This window comes from Schistocerca serialis, chromosome 7 (genome assembly GCF_023864345.2).
Source record: "Schistocerca serialis cubense isolate TAMUIC-IGC-003099 chromosome 7, iqSchSeri2.2, whole genome shotgun sequence".
Lineage (NCBI taxonomy): Eukaryota > Metazoa > Arthropoda > Insecta > Orthoptera > Acrididae > Schistocerca > Schistocerca serialis.
The window spans coordinates 628159225-628178638 of NC_064644.1; the positions used below are offsets into that span (position 1 = coordinate 628159225).

The window sequence follows — 19414 nt, forward strand, 5'->3', positions numbered from 1 at the left end:
CCCTAGGACGACTGATACCAGACGTTCCCTTTGGTGGTCCACTGTGGCCATATATAAATATGGCCAGAGAGGCAGTTAGGAGAGACACTTTGAACCAGGATATCAATATGTTCATGTCAGTCAAATGCCTGCTTGCCTGGTGTCTTGGACGACGTCAGAGCTTGGCAGAGTTGAATGCGATTTTCCATAAAAGCTGGAAGTGAACCTATGAAGATATTCCACTGTCCTGGTTCCCTTAAATTTCACAGAAGTAACTGTGTGTCGCCCACAATGCTGACAAAACCACGTGGCAAGTGAGGAAATTATTTTTCCGCTATATTGGCAAGGAAGTAACTTTTGGTGATTAGAAATCAGGATGATATACCATTTTACTTGGAAGTTCCCACAGTGGTCATCTCTGCACTGTTAATAGTGCTGTTTCTGAAACGATTATTATTATTTATTTCCTTCACTTTCTCAGATGTTAAGTCCGGTTAAAAATGGAGTGACGCGGACCTTGATCAAGCGTCACTTCCTTTTAACTGTACGGTATGTGTTATATTGCATTTAGGAACTTTCGGGTAATTGAACATGTATCAATAATTACGGATTTCTGTATTTGTATATATATGTTTGGATGTAGCTGTATTGCATTGATGTACTGGTGGATATTGTGTGGTATGTCTCCTGTAGTTGATAGTATAATTGGTATGATGTCAACTTTATCCTGATGCCACATGTCTTTGACTTCCTCAGCCAGTTGGATGTATTTTTCAATTTTTTCTCCTGTTTTCTTTTGTATATTTGTTGTATTGGGTATGGATATTTCGATTAGTTGTGTTAATTTCTTCTTTTTATTGGTGAGTATGATGTCAGGTTTGTTATGTGACGTTGTTTTATCTGTTATAATGGTTCTGTTCCAGTATAATTTGTATTCATCATTCTCCAGTACATTTTGTGGTGTATACTTGTATGTAGGAACGTGTTGTTTTAAAAGTTTATGTTGTAATGCGAGCTGTTGATGTATTATTTTTGCGACATTGTCATGTCTTCTGGGGTATTCTTTATTTGCTAGTATTGTACATCCGCTTGTGATGTGATCTACTGTTTCTATTTGTTGTTTACAAAGTCTGCATTTATCCGTTGTGGTATTGGGATCTTTAGTAATATGCTTGCTGTAATACCTGGTGTTTATTGTTTGATCCTGTATTGCAATCATGAATCCTTCTGTCTCACTGTATATATTGCCTTTTCTTAGCTATGTGTTGGATGCGTCTTGATCGATGTGTGGCTGTGTTAGATGATACGGGTGCTTGCCATGATGTGTTTTCTTTTTCCAATTTACTTTCTTCGTATCTGTTGATGTTATGTGATCTAAAGGGTTGTAGAAGTGGTTATGAAATTGCAGTGGTGTAGCCGATGTATTTATATGAGTGATTGCCTTGTGTATTTTGCTAGTTTCTGCTCGTTCTAGGAAGAAATTTCTTAAATTGTCTACCTGTCCATAATGTAGGTTTTTTATGTCGATAAATCCCCTTCCTCCTTCCTTTCTGCTTAATGTGAATCTTTCTGTTGCTGAATGTATGTGATGTATTCTATATTTGTGGCATTGTGATCGTGTAAGTGTATTGAGTGCTTCTAGGCCTGTGTTACTCCATTTCACTACTCCAAATGAGTAGGTCAATATTGGTATGGCATAAGTATTTATAGCTTTTGTCTTGTTTCTTGCTGTCAATTCTGTTTTCAGTATTTTTGTTAGTCTTTGTCTATATTTTTCTTTTAGTTCTTCTTTAATATTTGTATTATCTATTCCTATTTTTTGTCTGTATCCTAGATATTTATAGGCATCCGTTTTTTCCATCGCTTCTATGCAGTCGCTGTGGTTATCCAATATGTAATCTTCTTGTTTAGTGTGTTTTCCCTTGACTATGCTATTTTTCTTACATTTGTCTGTTCCAAAAGTCATACTTATATCATTGCTGAATCCTTCTGTTATCTTTAGTAATTGGTTGAGTTGTTGATTTGTTGCTGCCAGTAGTTTTAGATCATCCATGTATAGCAAATGTGTGATTTTGTGTGGGTATGTTCCAGTAATATTGTATCCATAATTTGTATTATTTAGCATGTTGGATAGTGGGTTTAGAGCAAGGCAGAACCAGAAAGGACTAAATGAGTCTCCTTGGTATATTCCACGCTTAATCTGTATTGGCTGTGATGTGATATTATTTGAATTTGTTTGGATATTAAGTGTGGTTTTCCAATTTTTCATTACCATGTTTAGGAACTGTATCAATTTAGGATCTACTTTGTATATTTCCAATATTTGTAGTAACCATGAATGGGGTACACTATCAAAAGCTTTTTGGTAATCAATGTATGCGTAGTGTAGCGACCTTTGTTTAGTTTTAGCTTGATATGTCACCTCTGCATCTATTATCAGTTGCTCTTTACATCCTCGTGCTCCTTTGCAACAGCCTTTTTGTTCATTAATAATTTTGTTCTGTGTTGTATGTGTCTGTTTAATGACTGAAGTTAATATTTTGTATATTGTTGGTAGGCATGTTATGGGGCGATATTTAGCTGGGTTCGCTGTGTCTGCTTGATCTTTAGGTTTCAGATATGTTATTCCGTGTGTAACTGTATCAGGGAATGTGTATGGGTCTGCAATGTAACTGTTAAATAATTGAGTTAGATGTGAATGTGTTGAGGTGAACTTCTTTAACCAGAAATTTGCTATTTTATCATTTCCAGGGGCTTTCCAATTGTGAGTAGAATTAATTGCTTGTGTGACTTCATGTTGCAAAATTATCACTTCAGGCATTTGTGGTATCATCTTGTATGTGTCTGTTTCTGCTTGTATCCATCGTGCATGCCTGTTATGTTGTACCGGGTTTGACCATATGTTGCTCCAGAAGTGTTCCATGTCTGTTATGTTTGGTGGATTGTTTATTTTAATGTGTGTGTTATCTATTGTCTGGTAACATTTCTTTTGGTTTGTGTTGAATGTTTGGTTTTGTTTCCTTCTATTTTCACTTTTTTTGTATCTTCTGAGTCGTTTGGCTAATGCTTGTAATTTCTGCTTCTTTTCGTCTAATTGCTCTGTCGCTTCTTGTTGTGAGATTTTACCTAACCTTTTTCGTTTTTTTTTTCCGAGATTTCATTTCTTATAAATTGTGTTAGCTGTCCGATGTCTTTTCTCAGTTTTTCTATTTTGATCTGTAGCCTGTGTTGCCATGCTGGTTTTGTGGGTTTCTTCTGTGTGTTGGTTGGTTCTGATCTCTGCCTAGTGTGTATATTTAGTGTAGTGAGTGCTCCTATATAAACCAGTAGTTGTAACTCTTCCATAGTTATGTTTTCATTTATTTTGTTGTGTATGATTGTGTTGATAGTTTTTATTGTTGTTTCGACTTGTGGGTTATTTGGTGATCTATGCAAGAATGGTCTAATGTCTGTATTTGTGTCTTTGTATTCTATATATGTTAGCTGAAATTTTTCTTCTATATCTAACATCTGTGTCACTTCGTGTTCTATTTGTGCTTGTTCTGGTGGCTGTCTTAAGATTTCGTTTTCCTCTGATTTTTTAATTGGTGCGTGTTGTTCTTTGTTTGTTTGCTCTGGGATGTTTGAGTCCATTACTGTATTTTCTTCTTCTTCTGATTGCACATTATTTTGTTCCAGTATTTGTTGTACTTGTTGTTTGATGTTTTCTAATTCTGACTGGGGTATCCTGTTATTTTTTATTATTACACGGATCTGATCAGCTAGTCGTTGTTCTGTTAAAAATTTTAATTCTGGGTATCCGGTAATAAATGTTGTGTATACTTGTGATCTGTATCCAGTTGTGTTGGTTCCTAGGTTTGTTGCTTGGTAATAACAGAACATGAGGTGTCGATTAACTTCATCTGACCATCTCATCCTCTGTCTTTGTTTTCCTTCTAGGGTGGTTGCAGGAAGCATATCCTGCAAAACACCTCTATTTGGATTTAAATCATTTTCTAGTTGGCTAGCAGTGTCGTTACCATTATTATTATTATTATTATTATTATTATTATTATTATTATTATCAGGGATATTATTATATTTTGTACATGTGAACTTTTACAGAATATAGCAATCAGTTAAAACTCAAAAGTTTTACTAATAGCCGTAGTTCCTGATCCTGCTGAGTAAACAGCAAAGAGGCATATTTTCTTTCAGTGAGCATAAAGAGGAATCTGGACTTGCAGACTGGAAATTATGCTCAGTATGTTCTCCACTACTTTCTGCCAGACTGCAAAAGTAGTTTCCAGGCTCTTGTAAATATCAAAGGAAGGTGTAAAGCATGCACACAAAATTTAAGTGCTTATTCATAACTACATAACAAAAGAAATGACCATTTGAATATTTACCCGCGACCCCATGAACTGTCAAGCTGGTGTATATATATTTCGTTCAACGTCTCTGTTTTTGGATGTAGACACTTTTAAATTATTTCACAGTAGGTACTACTGTCACAAAAAAGTAGTATGAATTAAGTACAGCTCACCACAGTTGCTGTGCAGCATGGTGTGTAGCGGACACTGATGGCGAGCTGGATCACTGTGCCAGGTGGACTCCATTGCTTCTCAATTCTATGACATAGTTGTGGAACCAATGAAACAGTTTTAGTCCTTAGAAATTGTGATTGACGATCTTCCCACTCATTCTTCAACAGCAGAGTTGATGGCTTTAATAATTACTCATCAACCAAGCAGGTATTCCAAAGTTTCTTTATTGAATTGCTGGTAATGGCTCGTGTGCTACTGTAATCTCAACTATTGGTCACATAGTTAAGAACAACAACAACAATATTTTTCGATGAAACCCCCTTCATAATCGTTATTTTTTCCTGGGTTTCTGTTTATTTTTCTTATTCAGATTTACAGCACAGAAGTAGTCTGGGCTCTTCAATGAGTTGTCAGGATGAAGTGTTTTCCCTTTTGTGAGACAGTATGTTTAGATTACGGCCATTATTTCAATTTCTGATCTACTTCTTTATTGAGTGTTCTGACAATCATGTAATTCTTCTTTAATGTGGACTAATTCCCCACTGCACCTCCTCAGGTGATGGAAGCTGTAAACTTTGTTAATTAATTATTAATTAAGATCAACCTCTACACAATTCTCATATTCTTCTAGTTTAAGATAGACCTTCTCTTTCAGCCACTTTAGTGAGACCTGTGGTACCTATGAAGGTAATATACTAAAACGTCTTGTAACTAGACACTTGTAACTACACTGCGTTTTCTCTAGTTGTTTATGTATCTGTTTTTAATATTTGATAAGTATTATGTTTGTGCACAAGCTGCCTTAGGCTATACTGGTGGTGGTTTTCTTTTAAAGCAAGGGACAACTGTGTATGAAGAGACATGTAACTATTAATACAATTTACTGTTTGGAATAAGGCCCACAAGATGTTTCAGTTATGGAAACAGCTAATGCTCTACTTCTGCTACATTTTTTTTTCTCCAGGAGAATCACCCCACCCAACAAAACCAAATCTTATATAAAAGTGAAAGAATGCACAATATGAACAAAGGTACAGTTTTTCAGAAAGACATTTATGTAGTTTACGCAACAGATAAAATCTGCATCCATATACATGCCAAGTAGTTTTCCAGATATTCATTGGCATTAAACCAAGTATTTGATAACTTGAAGGACTCACCATTTTGTAGTTTCAGTTTGTTCACATCTTTTCCAGAATTTGCAGTCATTGTGTCATCTGCATCATGTACAGATATACATGACAAATTACTCTGAAGATCATTAACAAACATTGCAAATGACAGTGACTGAAGAATTGATCCTTAGGCAAAGGTTCCAAGTCGTGGATGCCATAATGCCTTGGTATCTCCAGTTTACTAAATCAAATACATTACTCAGATCAGCTAGAGTGCCTTCAGTAGATGTTTTTGATTCAAAAGAAGCTTGCACGAAAGAAATAACATTTTCACATCTTTGAATATGAACCATTGGGGCCTGAAACCACACTGAGACCTAGTGAATTATAAACAGTGTGTATAAAAACAATCATCTGATTTCGCACATCAACATTTCTGAAACTAAAAATAAAATATACAATGAACTTTGTTTTTTGATGAATGGGATACTCAAAAAGTTTTTTCGACTTAAAAGGTCATATTTTTTTATTAAAGTTGGGTATGGAAGTGAACATCTTGTAGCAATCACTTGGGAACATCCAGTATGCTAATGAGGAAGTTATCTGCTTGAGACAGCATTCATTTTAAAATCATTTTTGAATGAGTAACATCAATTTTGAAATCTTTTTTGAGCTATATTTGTGGCTCTGTAGCAAGATCTAGTACACGTATGCAAGCTGTCATGCCACCTCACATTAAATTAGAAGTAACACTGAAACATCTGGCAAACTGATGTCACTGCAATATTTGTATATGTTTGTTTCACTGGTGCAGCACTTATTTTGTAATCAGAATTTATAAAGCTGTGGAGAAAAGTAATCACTCAGTAACAGCGCCAATATGAACACTGTCATATTTGCATAGGATTTTAATGATGGACAAGAGTAGTTTTAATTCTCTAAAGTTAAAAATAAACTTCTATTTCACCATAATACTTACACTCAATGACTAAAGCAAGACCTTATTATCACTATACTGAAATAAAAAATACCTTTACAGTATTGAGTGTTCTGCTGTAATATGAACTTCGACAAGTCCATTCTGCCAGTAACGATACTGTTTAATCATTTCGTCGCTTTGAAAGATGATATGTTACTCTGATACAAATAACTGATTATAAAGAGTTGTTGAATGTTAAAAAGATGTCCCTGTCACATAGTTTAAGAATATTTTGTCACTTTAGAAGGTATTCATTTACTTAGTTGAAGAGCAAGCACATTATTTTGGTATGACGCTAACTTTTCACGTAAATAAACAAACGATTCTAGATCTGTGCTGTTGAATGAATCAGAGTAGAATGAGAGCAGATCCACTAATCATAGTTGCTGAAACTTGTAGATGATGGTGGAGGAGGTAGAACGCCACTTAACTTTCAAAAGTTAGGTGTAAGTTGGTATAACAACATGCAAATTGCATGTTTCCACACGTATGTTGAATTATGGGAGTGGTAGCAGGGGATCTACTTGTAAGAAATTCATGCCAGTAGAAACCCAGCTTTAGAGCCAGGTATGGACTTCTGATTACCAAGGGCAGGGGAACTGGCCTTTGTAGCATTGTGACAACAAAATGAAAGATTAAATTTGTGTTAAGTAACATTAACATCATAGATAGCTTTTTCACACTTTCTGCTTCTACCTAATTTTATGTTAATGATAATCCAAGGAGATGGGATGGAGACCATGATGTGGAATATGGACTAGAAATAATTAAAAATACAGAAACATTATAATTAAAGTTCAACTTTCAAACCACTGTAGAAATAACACCACTGGTCAGAATAACTTCAAATTGATATGGAATATTATCGGAGAAGGGGGAAAACGTATGGCAGAAGAAAAACAAATAGTTACAAAATGTAGCAAAAGAGGGCGCTGTAAGCATCATGATTTAATAGTGATCGACTAAAAATGAAGGATGAATCATACAACGATACCTAAGGTGTATGTTTGACTTTAAACAAACTGTACTACTCAGTGTGCATGGGTGTACAGTTTTGATACTGTTAGTTAAGTAAGCCCATCCACCGTGGCAAGGTCATATCACATAAGATGGGAAAAATCGATTTTTAATGTCCTGAGGTCATAACCGCATAAAAAGCATCACTCACATGGGTTTTTAATTGTTCTGAGGCATAAAACCACATAAAAAGTATCAGTCACATCGTTTTTTTAACTGTCCTGAAGCCAAAAACCGCATAAAAAGGATCAATCACATCGGTTTTTAATTGTCCAGAAGCAAAAAAGCATCAATAAAAATCAAATCGTATTATTAATTTCCATGTGACTGGCGCAAAACATGTGCAGTATGCTGTCCACCGTTTTCCACAACACTATGCCTATTCACACACAGTTCAGAAAACATCATTCCTGTGAAACACAACTAGCTCTTTATTCACCTGAGCAGCAATGTAGCAGGGCATGTATACACACCCACAGCAGCGAAAGGCAAGATGATGATAATCTGCATAACTTGTCATGAAAAAGACACTTCCACTTTCACATGGATGCTGGTTGTCATCTAACTTGGGAACACCCAGCTTATGGTGTGCATGTAGATATACTGCTGCCATGATGTAATATCATCTGCACACTCAGACAGAGAAAATACAGTAGCCTTGGTCTGTCTCTTTATGTTTTAATTGTTGTTGACAATGATGATGATTTGATGAAGATGATGGTATCTTCAGACTGGCTTGATGTAGCTCTCCACATGGACCACCTTGTGCAAGCCTCTCCATCTTTGCATTACCACTGCAACCTATATCCACTTTAATCTGCTTACTGTATACAAGCCTTGTTCTCCCTCTACAGTTAGTGCATTACATTTTACTGGGTGCATTCTGTTTTCAGACAACAGACAAGGGAATAGTGATAAACGGAGATCACATCTTTTCTTTCTTTCTTTATTTTTCTTTCTTTCTTTCTTTCTTTATTTTTCTTTCTTTCTTTCTTTATATTTTTCTTTTTTTTTATGGTTGATGCAGCTGCTGTGGATCTCTTTTTAAAATTGTATTTTGCCTGATTGATTTCTCAGTCTTTCAAAGCTGATGCTTTAATGTTTTTCAGTGTGCTTAGCTCATCTCTGTTTTGTCTGATGTTCATTGCCACACATACAAATGTATACAGGTTGGAATTCTAAATTAGGGTGTTTTTGCTAAAAATGAGAATGTGTTTGCAGGACATGCTGTAGGGATAAAAGAGTGAAACCTTGTGACTCCGAGAGATTTGTAAAGAAATAAGAACTGTTTCTTCTCATTGACGTCGGGGACTTACAACATGGGGGATGTTTATAGGGAACCATTATTGCACTCATTATTTTTGCTCACTTAAGGCTCCAATTGTTTCAAAAAATAATCCTAACTTCACAATCAGCAGCAACAAAAGTTATGAAGTATAAGAAAAAACAAATAGGCCATTGGACCTAGTAGGTAGAATATGGACACCATGATGAAGGCAATCAAGAATTTACAAGACAGAGAGAGAGAGTTTCACGCAATGCTAAGCTTTTTCTTTTTATCGTGATCTTTACATCCTGGCGTATTTGTTTATTTTAATTATTTTAACATCTAGCTTATCAAAATATTTTATCATTATCAGTGAAGACAATGTTGTGTGCTGTGTAAACTCGTGGTTTCCTTCAACATTATGTCCATATCTTACTTACAAGGCCAGATACCTTGTTTGTTTTATGTTACACTTTGTAACTTTTGCAGCTGCTCCTAATTGTCAAATTGGAATTTTCTTGAAACAGTTGGGAGCCTTATACATGAGCAAAAATAATAGCTGTAACAATATAAATCCCCAATGTTACAGAGAAGAAACAGTTCGTATTTGTTTACATAGCTCTGTGTGTCACATGATCCTGCCCTTTTATCACTATTAGCAAGTTCTGTAAATATGGTTTTATTTTCAGCAAATGTATCCTCATTTAAAGCTCCATTCTGTTTAGGCACATCTGCTTCTCTATTATTGTACAAAATTGTGACATATTTCAGAATGAAGATAACAACAACAACAAGAACAACAGCTAAAATATCTAATTGAGAAGTCATAATTTATTCTTCAAACAGTTGGAATCTTATATAAGCAAAAATAATAGATGTTATAATAGTTCCTTATAAATGTGCACCTCGTTATAAATCTCAGATGTTACAGAGAAGAAACAAGTCTTATTTGTTTACGTCTCTCTCTAGGTCATGTGGTCTCACTGTTTTATTACCATAACATCTCCAGTACATGCTTTCATTTTAACCAAAAACATCTTTATTTATAACTCCAATCATTTTAGGCATATTTGCTTCTCATCTATTATCCAACAAGTATAACATGTTCAACAAGTAAGATGTAGTGTAAGTTCACATACTCCATATCATGTAACACAGATATGATAACAGTTTGAAATTCTGTTTACAGTACAGAGTTGGAAGGGCACGATATAATGAAATCAATTGCCTATCAATGTATGTGTCAAGGTCTCACTGCAATATTGTGAAGAAAGACAAAGGATTATACATAATAGATGGTGGGGTAAGTTATGTAAAGTAGAGACTCGAAGTTAAAATAAACTGATTACTTCCTTGTAAACATTTGAGTATGAGTGTTTTATTTAATACACATTTTATTATTTAAACTGCTGCATGTAACTTTAAATGTCATATTGGCTCGAGGAATAGGCTCAAACCCTTTTTAATATGTACTTGCTAGATCTAAACAACAGTATAATATAAGAGAAACCAGTGGAGTGAGGTGTGGCATATAGAAACATGCAGTAGAAAACAGTATTCATATTAGCTTTCGAGCTCTTACACTTTCTCTAGAAAAAGTACACATATTTAGGCACACAGACACCCAACTACATTCCTGCAGTGAGACTGGCTGTTGATTATCGCTTATTGAGAGCAGTTGCCTGTGCAGATGGTGGTGGGGAGGGAGGAGAGAAGAATGCACTAGAACTGAGGGGTTAGTAGGATAGTGTGAAGGAGGTCTTTCGACAGATGACTCAGTGTCTGCACAACAAGACAAAAGAAATTCAGAGGGTAGAGTTTGTAAGAGATAGAGAAAGGAAGTGGGGTTGAAAGGGATGGGAGGAAGGGAGAGGAAGGTAGAGATGAAGAGGGAGACAGGAAGGAAGGAGGAAGGGTGGAAAAGGGTAGAAAGGAGGCGGGGGGGAAAGAGAGAATGCATGCCACCTCTGGGGGTGGGGGGAGAGTGCTGGGAGAAGACAGTACATGATCTGGAGTGAAAAGGAGTGGTGAGGACAGAAGAGAGAAGGGAAAAGGTAATGAGGAACTGATTAACGGAGGTTTAGATCACAGGAATTGCGTGAGTGCAGGATGTGTTGGAGAGGGAAGTCCCACCTATGTAGTTCGGAGAAACTATTCTGGTAGGGGAATCCATTTGCTCAGTTACTGAAGCAGCTGTTGAAGTCATTTGTGCTGTGGTACGCAGCATGTTTGGGAACTGGATGATCAAGTTTGCAGACTGCCACAGTTTGACGATGCAAGTAGACAATTGGTTACTTGTCATGCCCACATAGCATGCTGCAGAGTAATTGCAGCATAGCTGATGTATAACTTTTCGGATTTTACACATGACCTTGCCTTTTATTGGGTAGGAAATTCTCTGTCTGGACGGGCCCTGGGGGGCCCAAATGGTATCGAGTGATTGCCACAGCAGGTTATAGGCGTCACGGGATGTGGTTGTGGAGGGGCATGTGGTCAGCCCACTGCTGTTCTGGCCATTGTTAGTTTTCGTGACCGTAACTACTACTTCTCAATGAAGTAGCTCCTTACGTGGTTGTCTCAACGGCTGAGTGCATCCCGCTTACCAACATCCCAAGTGCTAGCCAAGCCTGACAGCACTTAACTTCAGTCATCTGATGGGAACCAGTATTATCAGTGTGGCAAGGCCATTGGCCATTGGAAAGGAAATGCTGTCATATATTAACAACTTATTGAATCATTCACTGTTAAGCTTGAGACTGTTGGGAGTCAGCAAGAGTGCTCCGAGGCAAGAAACCAGAGACACACTGTAGGTACAAGCGTAAATCTTAGCTTTTAGGTTACTCTAGGGAAATAGTAATGGAAGAAACTTACGAACTGCAAATGCTTGGACAGCTGTCCCAGGGTATAAGCCATGATAAAGAGAACTAATTAGTATCTCCACAACCATCTACATGTTGTTGTAAGTAGGCGATAATCATAAACAGTTTCTTAGCACATGCAGCAAGAATGACCATTATACCTAAGAACAGCCGCATCAGTAGTTTCTCAGAAGTTAGATTGAGAGGGAAAATGAAGAAAACTGCTGAAGTAGAGGCCTCTGCTCATGAGATAGAAGCCTGCGTCTGCAGGGTGAAGCATGGCGATGTAAAACACTGTTGTTCCTTACCGTACTAAGAAGGGCAGTGATGTTTAGCTTTCAGCTGGATGCTGTTGCTACCAAATGTACAGCTTGTTAGTCTGAATGCTAGAACCAGTCATCCAGCAGAGAAGAAGAAGGGGAAGGATGCAAAATGGAGTTGGTTGGAGGCACCATGAAGGAGAAAAGCCCCATGTTAGACTGGCAAATGACTGTGACATTCCAGTAGTGTTAGTGGGGTGGCTGCAGAAACATTGTGCTGTCAGAATACTTTCTAAAGCCTCAGGTTTTCGTATTCCAAGTATTTCTCAGTCAGAGTGTTGGGATTACGTGTCGCTCAGCACCAACCTTGGGTAATGTCCAATTTAAGTCTGTTTTCTCACTTTTAATGTTGCTCTCAAATGTTTGTACTTAATGAAGCACTGGGTGATTCTTCTTCTGTTCTCTCTCATCTATGTTTATAAATGGTCTTCAGTGTAGCAGTAAAGTTGGAATCAAGTAATTGATTGTTATGAAACTCTAGAATTCCTTGAGTCTCCTATAATATTGTGAAAGGATAGTTGCTACTCACCATATAGTGGAGATGCCGAGTCAGATAGGCACAACAAAAAGACTGTCGCAATGTTGTTTTGTTGTCCACATCTTTGACCCAGCATCATTGCTATATGGTGAGTAGCAATTATCCTTTTCATAATATTGTCATCATTCCATCCTGACTTTTCGATTGTTTGAGTCTCCTACAAGTATCCTCCAAGAGTCCCAAAATCCACGCCACTTCTAGGTGCTCCCTGTGACAGTGTTTGGTGCTGACCCAAGCAGCTACCTGCTATCACTGGATGTTTGTCTTTCGGCATTTGCTCCTGACTGCTCGAAAACTATGTCTCACCTGAAACTCCCCTAAAGTTCTCATACACTTCATCTAGCCTATATCAGAACATTACAATGCATATGACTTGACTGCAGTACGAGGTGGTGGATGGTGGGTTGGTGTATGGAAGTGTCTTGCTCCTGTGTTGACCAGAAGGAAATGACCCATGGGGTGCAGGATTGGGAGCTGTATGGCAAGGATATTCTGTTGGTCTGTTGCTTGGCAAACCACTACTTTGGTTGATGTGGGTATGATTTAAGGTACAATGTCCCTCATCTCAGGGTGTAATGAGAGGTAGTTGAAAACCTGGTGAAGGGTGTGGTTGAGCTTTTTGTTGATCTTTTCAAGGCCAAGGTGATACTAGCAGATCAGCGGAGTGCTGGTCGGTGGCTGGTTAACAGGTTTACTGGTGTTTCAGGAGATGACACAGCAGATCTGTCTGTGGACTAGCTCGATAAAACCTTATTGACAGACAGTATCCTGTTCACATCGTGCAGTGTTCTACTGCCCACGCAGTTTACAGAATATCCGTATCCGTCCCTATTCCAAACCTACTGCGAATGCACCCCATGGGTCATTCCCTTGTGGTTAACTCCAGTGCAAAATATGTCCCACACACCTAACCATCTCCTATCACAGTCCACTCACTGGCATTTCCTAGCCAATAAAAGGCAGGGCCACATTTAAAAGCAACCATGTTTTGTGTCAGCTATGCTGCAGTTACTACCCAGTGTTCTATGTGGGCATGACAAGTAATCAACCATCTACTCGCATGAATAGTTACCTCCAAACTATGGCAAACTGCAAATATGACCAACCAGTTGGCGAACATTTTGTGCACCACAACACAGGTGACTCCCACAACTATTTCACTAAGGGAGCCATTTGGATACTCCCTGGCAGCACTAGTTTCTTATAACTACACAGGTGGGAATTGTCTCTCCACCATATCCTGCACTTGTACAGTCCCGTTGGCCTAAAACTCCATTTAACTGTCTACCACTGCCTCACCTGACCTTTTCCCTTCTCTCATCTGTCTACAGCATTCGTTTCCTGTCCAGATTATGTCCTGCTGCTCCCTCCTCCTGCCTCGTGTCGTGTCAAGTGGGCTCTCTCTCTCTCCCCCTCTCTTTTTCCCTCTCCCCTCCCTCCCTCCCCTTCTTCTCTCCCCTCCCCTCTCCCCCTCTTCTCTCCCCTCCCCCTCTCTTCCCCTCCCCTTCTCTCACTCCCACCTCTCCCTCCCCTCTCCTCCCAGTCTACCTCCCCCCATCTGCCACTCTTCCTCCCCTCCCCTCCTCTTACCCGCACCCTCTCCACTTCCCTCCTCACTCCCCTTCCCCTCCCCACTCCCCCTTCCCCTCCCACCCCCTCCCTCTCTTGCCCCTATCCCTCTTCTCTCACTCCCTCCCCCTCCTATATCCTCCCCTCTCTCACCCCTCCCCATCTTCCCCCTTCACCCCTCTCTCTCACCCCTGTCCCCCCTTTCCTTTCCCCTCTATCTTCTGCACTACTATTGTCTTGGTGTGCAGCCACTGAGTCATCTGTCGAAAGATCTTCCCCACATTAATCCCACTATCCCTCCTTGCCTTGTGTGTCCTTCTCTACATCCTCAGCACCTGCAGCTGTGCAGGCAACTGCTCTCAATAATCATTAGTCAACCTTTCTATAGTTGTGGGAGAGTGTGCTTGGGAGTTTGTGTGGTTGTGTGTGTGAATATGTGCATTTTTGCTGGAGGAAGGTAACGAGCTCAAAAACTAGTGTGAATAATGTTTTCTGTTGCGTGTTTACATGTGTGATACATCAGTCCTCTACAGTCCTTATTTTATGTTTCAGTTCATCCAGAAATTTCCATTGTTGTTATATGGCAATATGGCAGGCAGTGGGTTATAAATTCCTCTTATTGTTTCAATGTGAAAACAAATTTACTTTTTCAACTGTAACTGCCATGCATGCCTTAAGTTATATTAGATCCTGCCAAATATATAACTGAAGCTGATTCCTTGTACTGATCTCCTCCTATAGCAGACCATAGCAGAGTGAGTGGATTATTGACATTTTTTATAAAACTGTGCTTGAGTTCACTCTCATCTCGAGTATTGAATAATTTCTGTGATTCAGAAGTCCTTAACGTTAATGGCAGATTTCAAAAGAAATGTCCGGAATGTCTATTCCAGTGCCAAACTGTAAATGAAATTCATGAATTTATTAAGTAGCGAACAGACCCAAATCTGAATACAAGAATGTTTTTATTCTGTCTGTATGTTTCTGCAAAATAGAGTACCTTCACTTAAATTTTTAAAAACAATAAAAACTCATAAAAGATGTGTATTCACTATATTTCTGTCTTAAATTACACAATTTTTCGATTTTTTTATGCTTCTTAAATAGCTGTTAAGTATTTTTGCAAAAACTATAGCCCATGTAGGAAGGTGTTATCACACAGAGAAGTGGAGCAGTAGAGAAGTGTGGAGGGGACAAGATTTACGTAAGAAAGGCAGTAGAGAGTGGGCAGTCAAAGTCTGCATTGCAAGGCCTTGTTGCTGTGGGCAACAATCAGTTTCATTTGTTGGTTATGTGTTCCATTGATCATTCTCACAGTAACCATTATGATGTGGAATGTGTCAAGTGCATAATAAATGCATACATGAATCAATTTTTTTATGCTTAAAATTTGTATCATGTACCCCATATCATTAAATGGCACAAAACTCATATATTATACCTATAAATTTATTTATTCCTATTCAAGAATTCATGTATGGTCTGTCAAACATTTTATTTCATCTGGTAATTTATCAAAAAGTTTAACAGCAGCATATTTTACCCCTTCCTGTGCCAAATATAGGTAAAGAAGAGGAGAGTGTAAGTCTTTCTTCCTTCTAGTATCATAATCATGAATGTCACTGTTGTTTTTAAAATGGTCCATGTCATTGAGAACAAATTTCATTAGTGAGTAAATGTACTATGAGACTGTTGTAAGAATTCCTAACCTTTTAAACAGATTCCTAGATGTGTGACTATGAGTCCCACAAATTATTCTAACCTCTTTCTTCTGAACAGTGAATACATTTGCCTAAGTGTTGAGTTACCCCAAAATATAATTCCGTATGACATCAGAGAGTGAAATTGTGCTAAGTATGTTAGCCTACTAATTTCTATATCCTCAGAATTGGCAATTATTCTGATTGCAAAGTTCCTGAACCTAGTCGCTTTAGGAGATCCAAAATATGAATTTTTCCAATTAAGAATCTCATCTATACGTCCACCTACAAACTTAGTATGCTACTGTCTACTGACTTCTGTTGATGTGTTATTTTTATTGAAGGAACTGTATTCCTTGTGGCAGAAAATTGGATGTACTGTGTTTTTTTTAAGTTCAGAGCAAGCCCATTCGCAGAAAAGCGATGAACAACTTTTGCAAATTCATTATGTGTATCATTTTCTATTGGAGTTTCTTTTACTGTATAAATAATGATGCTTGCAGAATCAGCAAATAGTGTCGGGTTAGCTTCTTGTTTCACAGAAGTTAGGAAGGTCATTCATTTATATCAAGAACAGAAGGAGACCCGGGATCAAACCCTGTGGAACACCTAACGTAATTTCACTCCAGTTACATGAAGTGGCAAACTTCCTTAAATCATCTAAACCATAGAAAGAAACTTTTTTGTTTCCTCTTTTGTAGATATGGCTTAAACCATTCATATGCTGTTCCATTTATACCGTAGAATTGCTAGTTCTGTAATATAATGTCATGGTTCACACAATCAGATGCTTAGGATAAGTCACAGAAAATTCCTATTGGCGATATTTTACTATTTAAAGACTCTATTACATGGACAGTGAAATTGTATATAGCTGTCTCAGTAGAACAGCGTTTTTGAAATCCGAACTGTGATTTACTAAGTATCCCATTACTGTTGAGATGGCTAACCACTCTTGAGTACATTACATTCTTGGTGATTTTTGAAAATGCTGTAAGCAAGGATACTGACCGGTAATTATTGACATATGTGGTGTCCCATTTTTCCTAGAGAGGCTATGACAATGACATATTTTAAACTGTCTGGGAAAATACCTTGAGTTAGTGATGCATTACATATGTGACTCAGAACATCAGTTGTAAATTCTCCACATTGTTTTAATATCTTGTTAGAGATGTCATCTACTCCAACTGAACATTTATTTTTCAAAGATTTAATGATTTTCCTTATTTCATAAGAGGTTGTTAGGTGAAAATTAATTTAAGATTTCTCCAAACTGACTCTTCCACGTGCTGCTTGTTTTTTTCTCTTGAACTGTTCTCACCAAGTTTTTTACCTACACTTAAGAAATGGTTGTTAAATACATTAGCTGCTTGTGTAGTTGTTAAATACATTAACTGCTTGTGTACTGTTGGTTAAAATAGTCTCATTCCCCTTAATAGTAATACTAAATACCCCCACGGTTACTTTTCCTATCTCCCTTCTAACAACATTCCATATTGATTTGATTTTATTGCCCGACTTGTTAATTTCATCTCTAACATATGTATCTCTTTATTTTCTGACAACTTCTTTCAGTATGTTACAATAACTTTATAGTGTAAAATTACTCCTGGGTCTTTACTAATTCTTGCTATCTCATACAGTTTTCTTTTACTTTCTGAAGACATTTTAATACTTTTAGAAATCCAAGGTTTCTTTGAAAAATGGTGTTACATTTAGTAATTTTTTTGGGCAACAATGTTCAGAAGGGGATATAAACCTATCAAGATATATGTTGCATTTATCATTAGCATTTGGCTCATTATATAGGTACATCTCCCCAATTAACATTTCTTAAACTTTCTTTGAAGTGCTCTATAGGTACTGGGCTGAGCAACCTTACACTGTTACTTAATGGTTTCTGAACTGTACACCCTGCTAGGTTTTGTAAGTTAATCAATTGTGCATCATGGTCTGATAATCCATTTGTCACAGGGAAAGCATGTGTTAGTTCTGCATCCTCTTGCTTTACAAATACATTATCTATTAGAGTGGTACTGTTTTGAGCTATATGTGTAGGGAAATTGATCATTGATTCTAAGTTACATGTCATTAATAACACTTCTAGTTCACTTTTCCTATCAGAATTGCTTAGAAAGTTTATATTGAAATCACCACAGATTAATAACTTCTTCTATCTGTATGACGCACAGCATAATAGGAAGTCAAACGTTTTTTATGAATAGCTCCCATTCTCCTAATGGGGACCTGTGCACTGTTGCTAATATCAACATACAATAGCTAGCTGTAGTTCACATGCACAAACTTCAGAGTGCTGATCAACACAAAATTTGCTTACTTCTACAGTTTTGTATTTGTACCCTTGTTTTGTGTAAATGGCAATTCCTCCTTTATCCATGCTAGATCTGCAAGTGTAAGATGCTGAATTATACCCATTTGTACTGACACTTTCCATCCCCACAGTTACATGGTGTTCAGACAGACAAAGTATATCAATCACATTCTTATTTTTGAGATCATCTAAACACACTAATAGCTCATCTACTTTATTTTTTGTTTCCCTGATATATTGGTGAAGTAAGTTGATAGTACCCATAGCTTTATCTCTATTTGCTGTACATATGGCTTCATTTGTACTATTTTTCTTGATTGTTGTCTGTCTGGACTTTGGCTTTAATCTAAAGAACCTGTTTGCCTGGTCCCATTAACCACAGGGATCGTCCCATGTGTAACTGTGGCCCTCCTTACTGTATCTACTAATAGAGAAGTGACCTTGTCTTTCCCCTTCATATTTAGGTGCAGGTGTATTCCCACTTACCAATAGCATCAACTGGAACAACACTTACATGAGATTTTGCCGGTGTCTGGGGCATCCTGTCCAGTCGTGCCTTATAGCAGTGTTTATCCAGAGCCGATCATGGCATAGAAAGAGCTCCACAAACCCCACATTTGTGTGCCCAGTTTCTGCTCCTGTTTTATCCAGGTCACTCCTAATGATTTATCTTGGATTCATAGCCAGGCTGTCTCCTGCTCCTCCAATTATAGTAACCTGATGTTCCTTCTCAGAGTTCCTGCATAACTGACCTAAGTTTGCTGTCACCTGGCTAAGGCTAGCACATGGTTTCACAAAACTTGTCACCTGTTACCCTGCGCCTAATTCGTCCTGAAGCCGCTGGCCTACACCCCTCCCATGACTGCTACCTAGAAGCAGGATTCTTCTTTTCCTATTCTAATTTAATCCCAACCTGTTTTTTCCTTTAAGCTAATATTCTGCTTCAACCTACATTCAACTACATCTGGGTGAGACCCTTCCTACATTGCCTCAGATAGCAAGTAAAACTGATGATGTGTTCAAATCTGTGAGGGGAACAACAAATTTTAAAATCTGATTTGATTTGATTTGATTTTTTATTGGTCCAGTTTTATCATACAGCACAAATTGTACAATTGATATTGGACAGGTCAAATATAAGTTACAATAATACATAGTATAAGCAAAATAGTAGGCAAATTAAAAATAGGTACCTATCACAATTAATTTTG

The 19414-nt window shown here is 37.6% G+C and overlaps 1 protein-coding gene across 4 annotated transcripts in view; it reads left to right on the forward strand.

Moving 5' to 3' along the window:
* Positions 1–19414, forward strand: part of LOC126412549 (molybdenum cofactor biosynthesis protein 1-like) — a 289749-nt gene that overhangs the window by 52431 nt on the left and 217904 nt on the right. For 2 of the 4 annotated variants that reach the window (XM_050082197.1, XM_050082196.1), the window contains one exon: positions 10073–10186. The exons of 1 other annotated variant lie outside the window; for it this stretch is intronic. In XM_050082197.1, coding sequence (XP_049938154.1) covers positions 10073–10186 — 114 coding nt within the window. Of the gene's footprint in view, positions 1–10072; positions 10187–19414 lie in introns of those variants that run through there. One more of the 4 variants, XM_050082198.1, reaches the window with a different exon arrangement.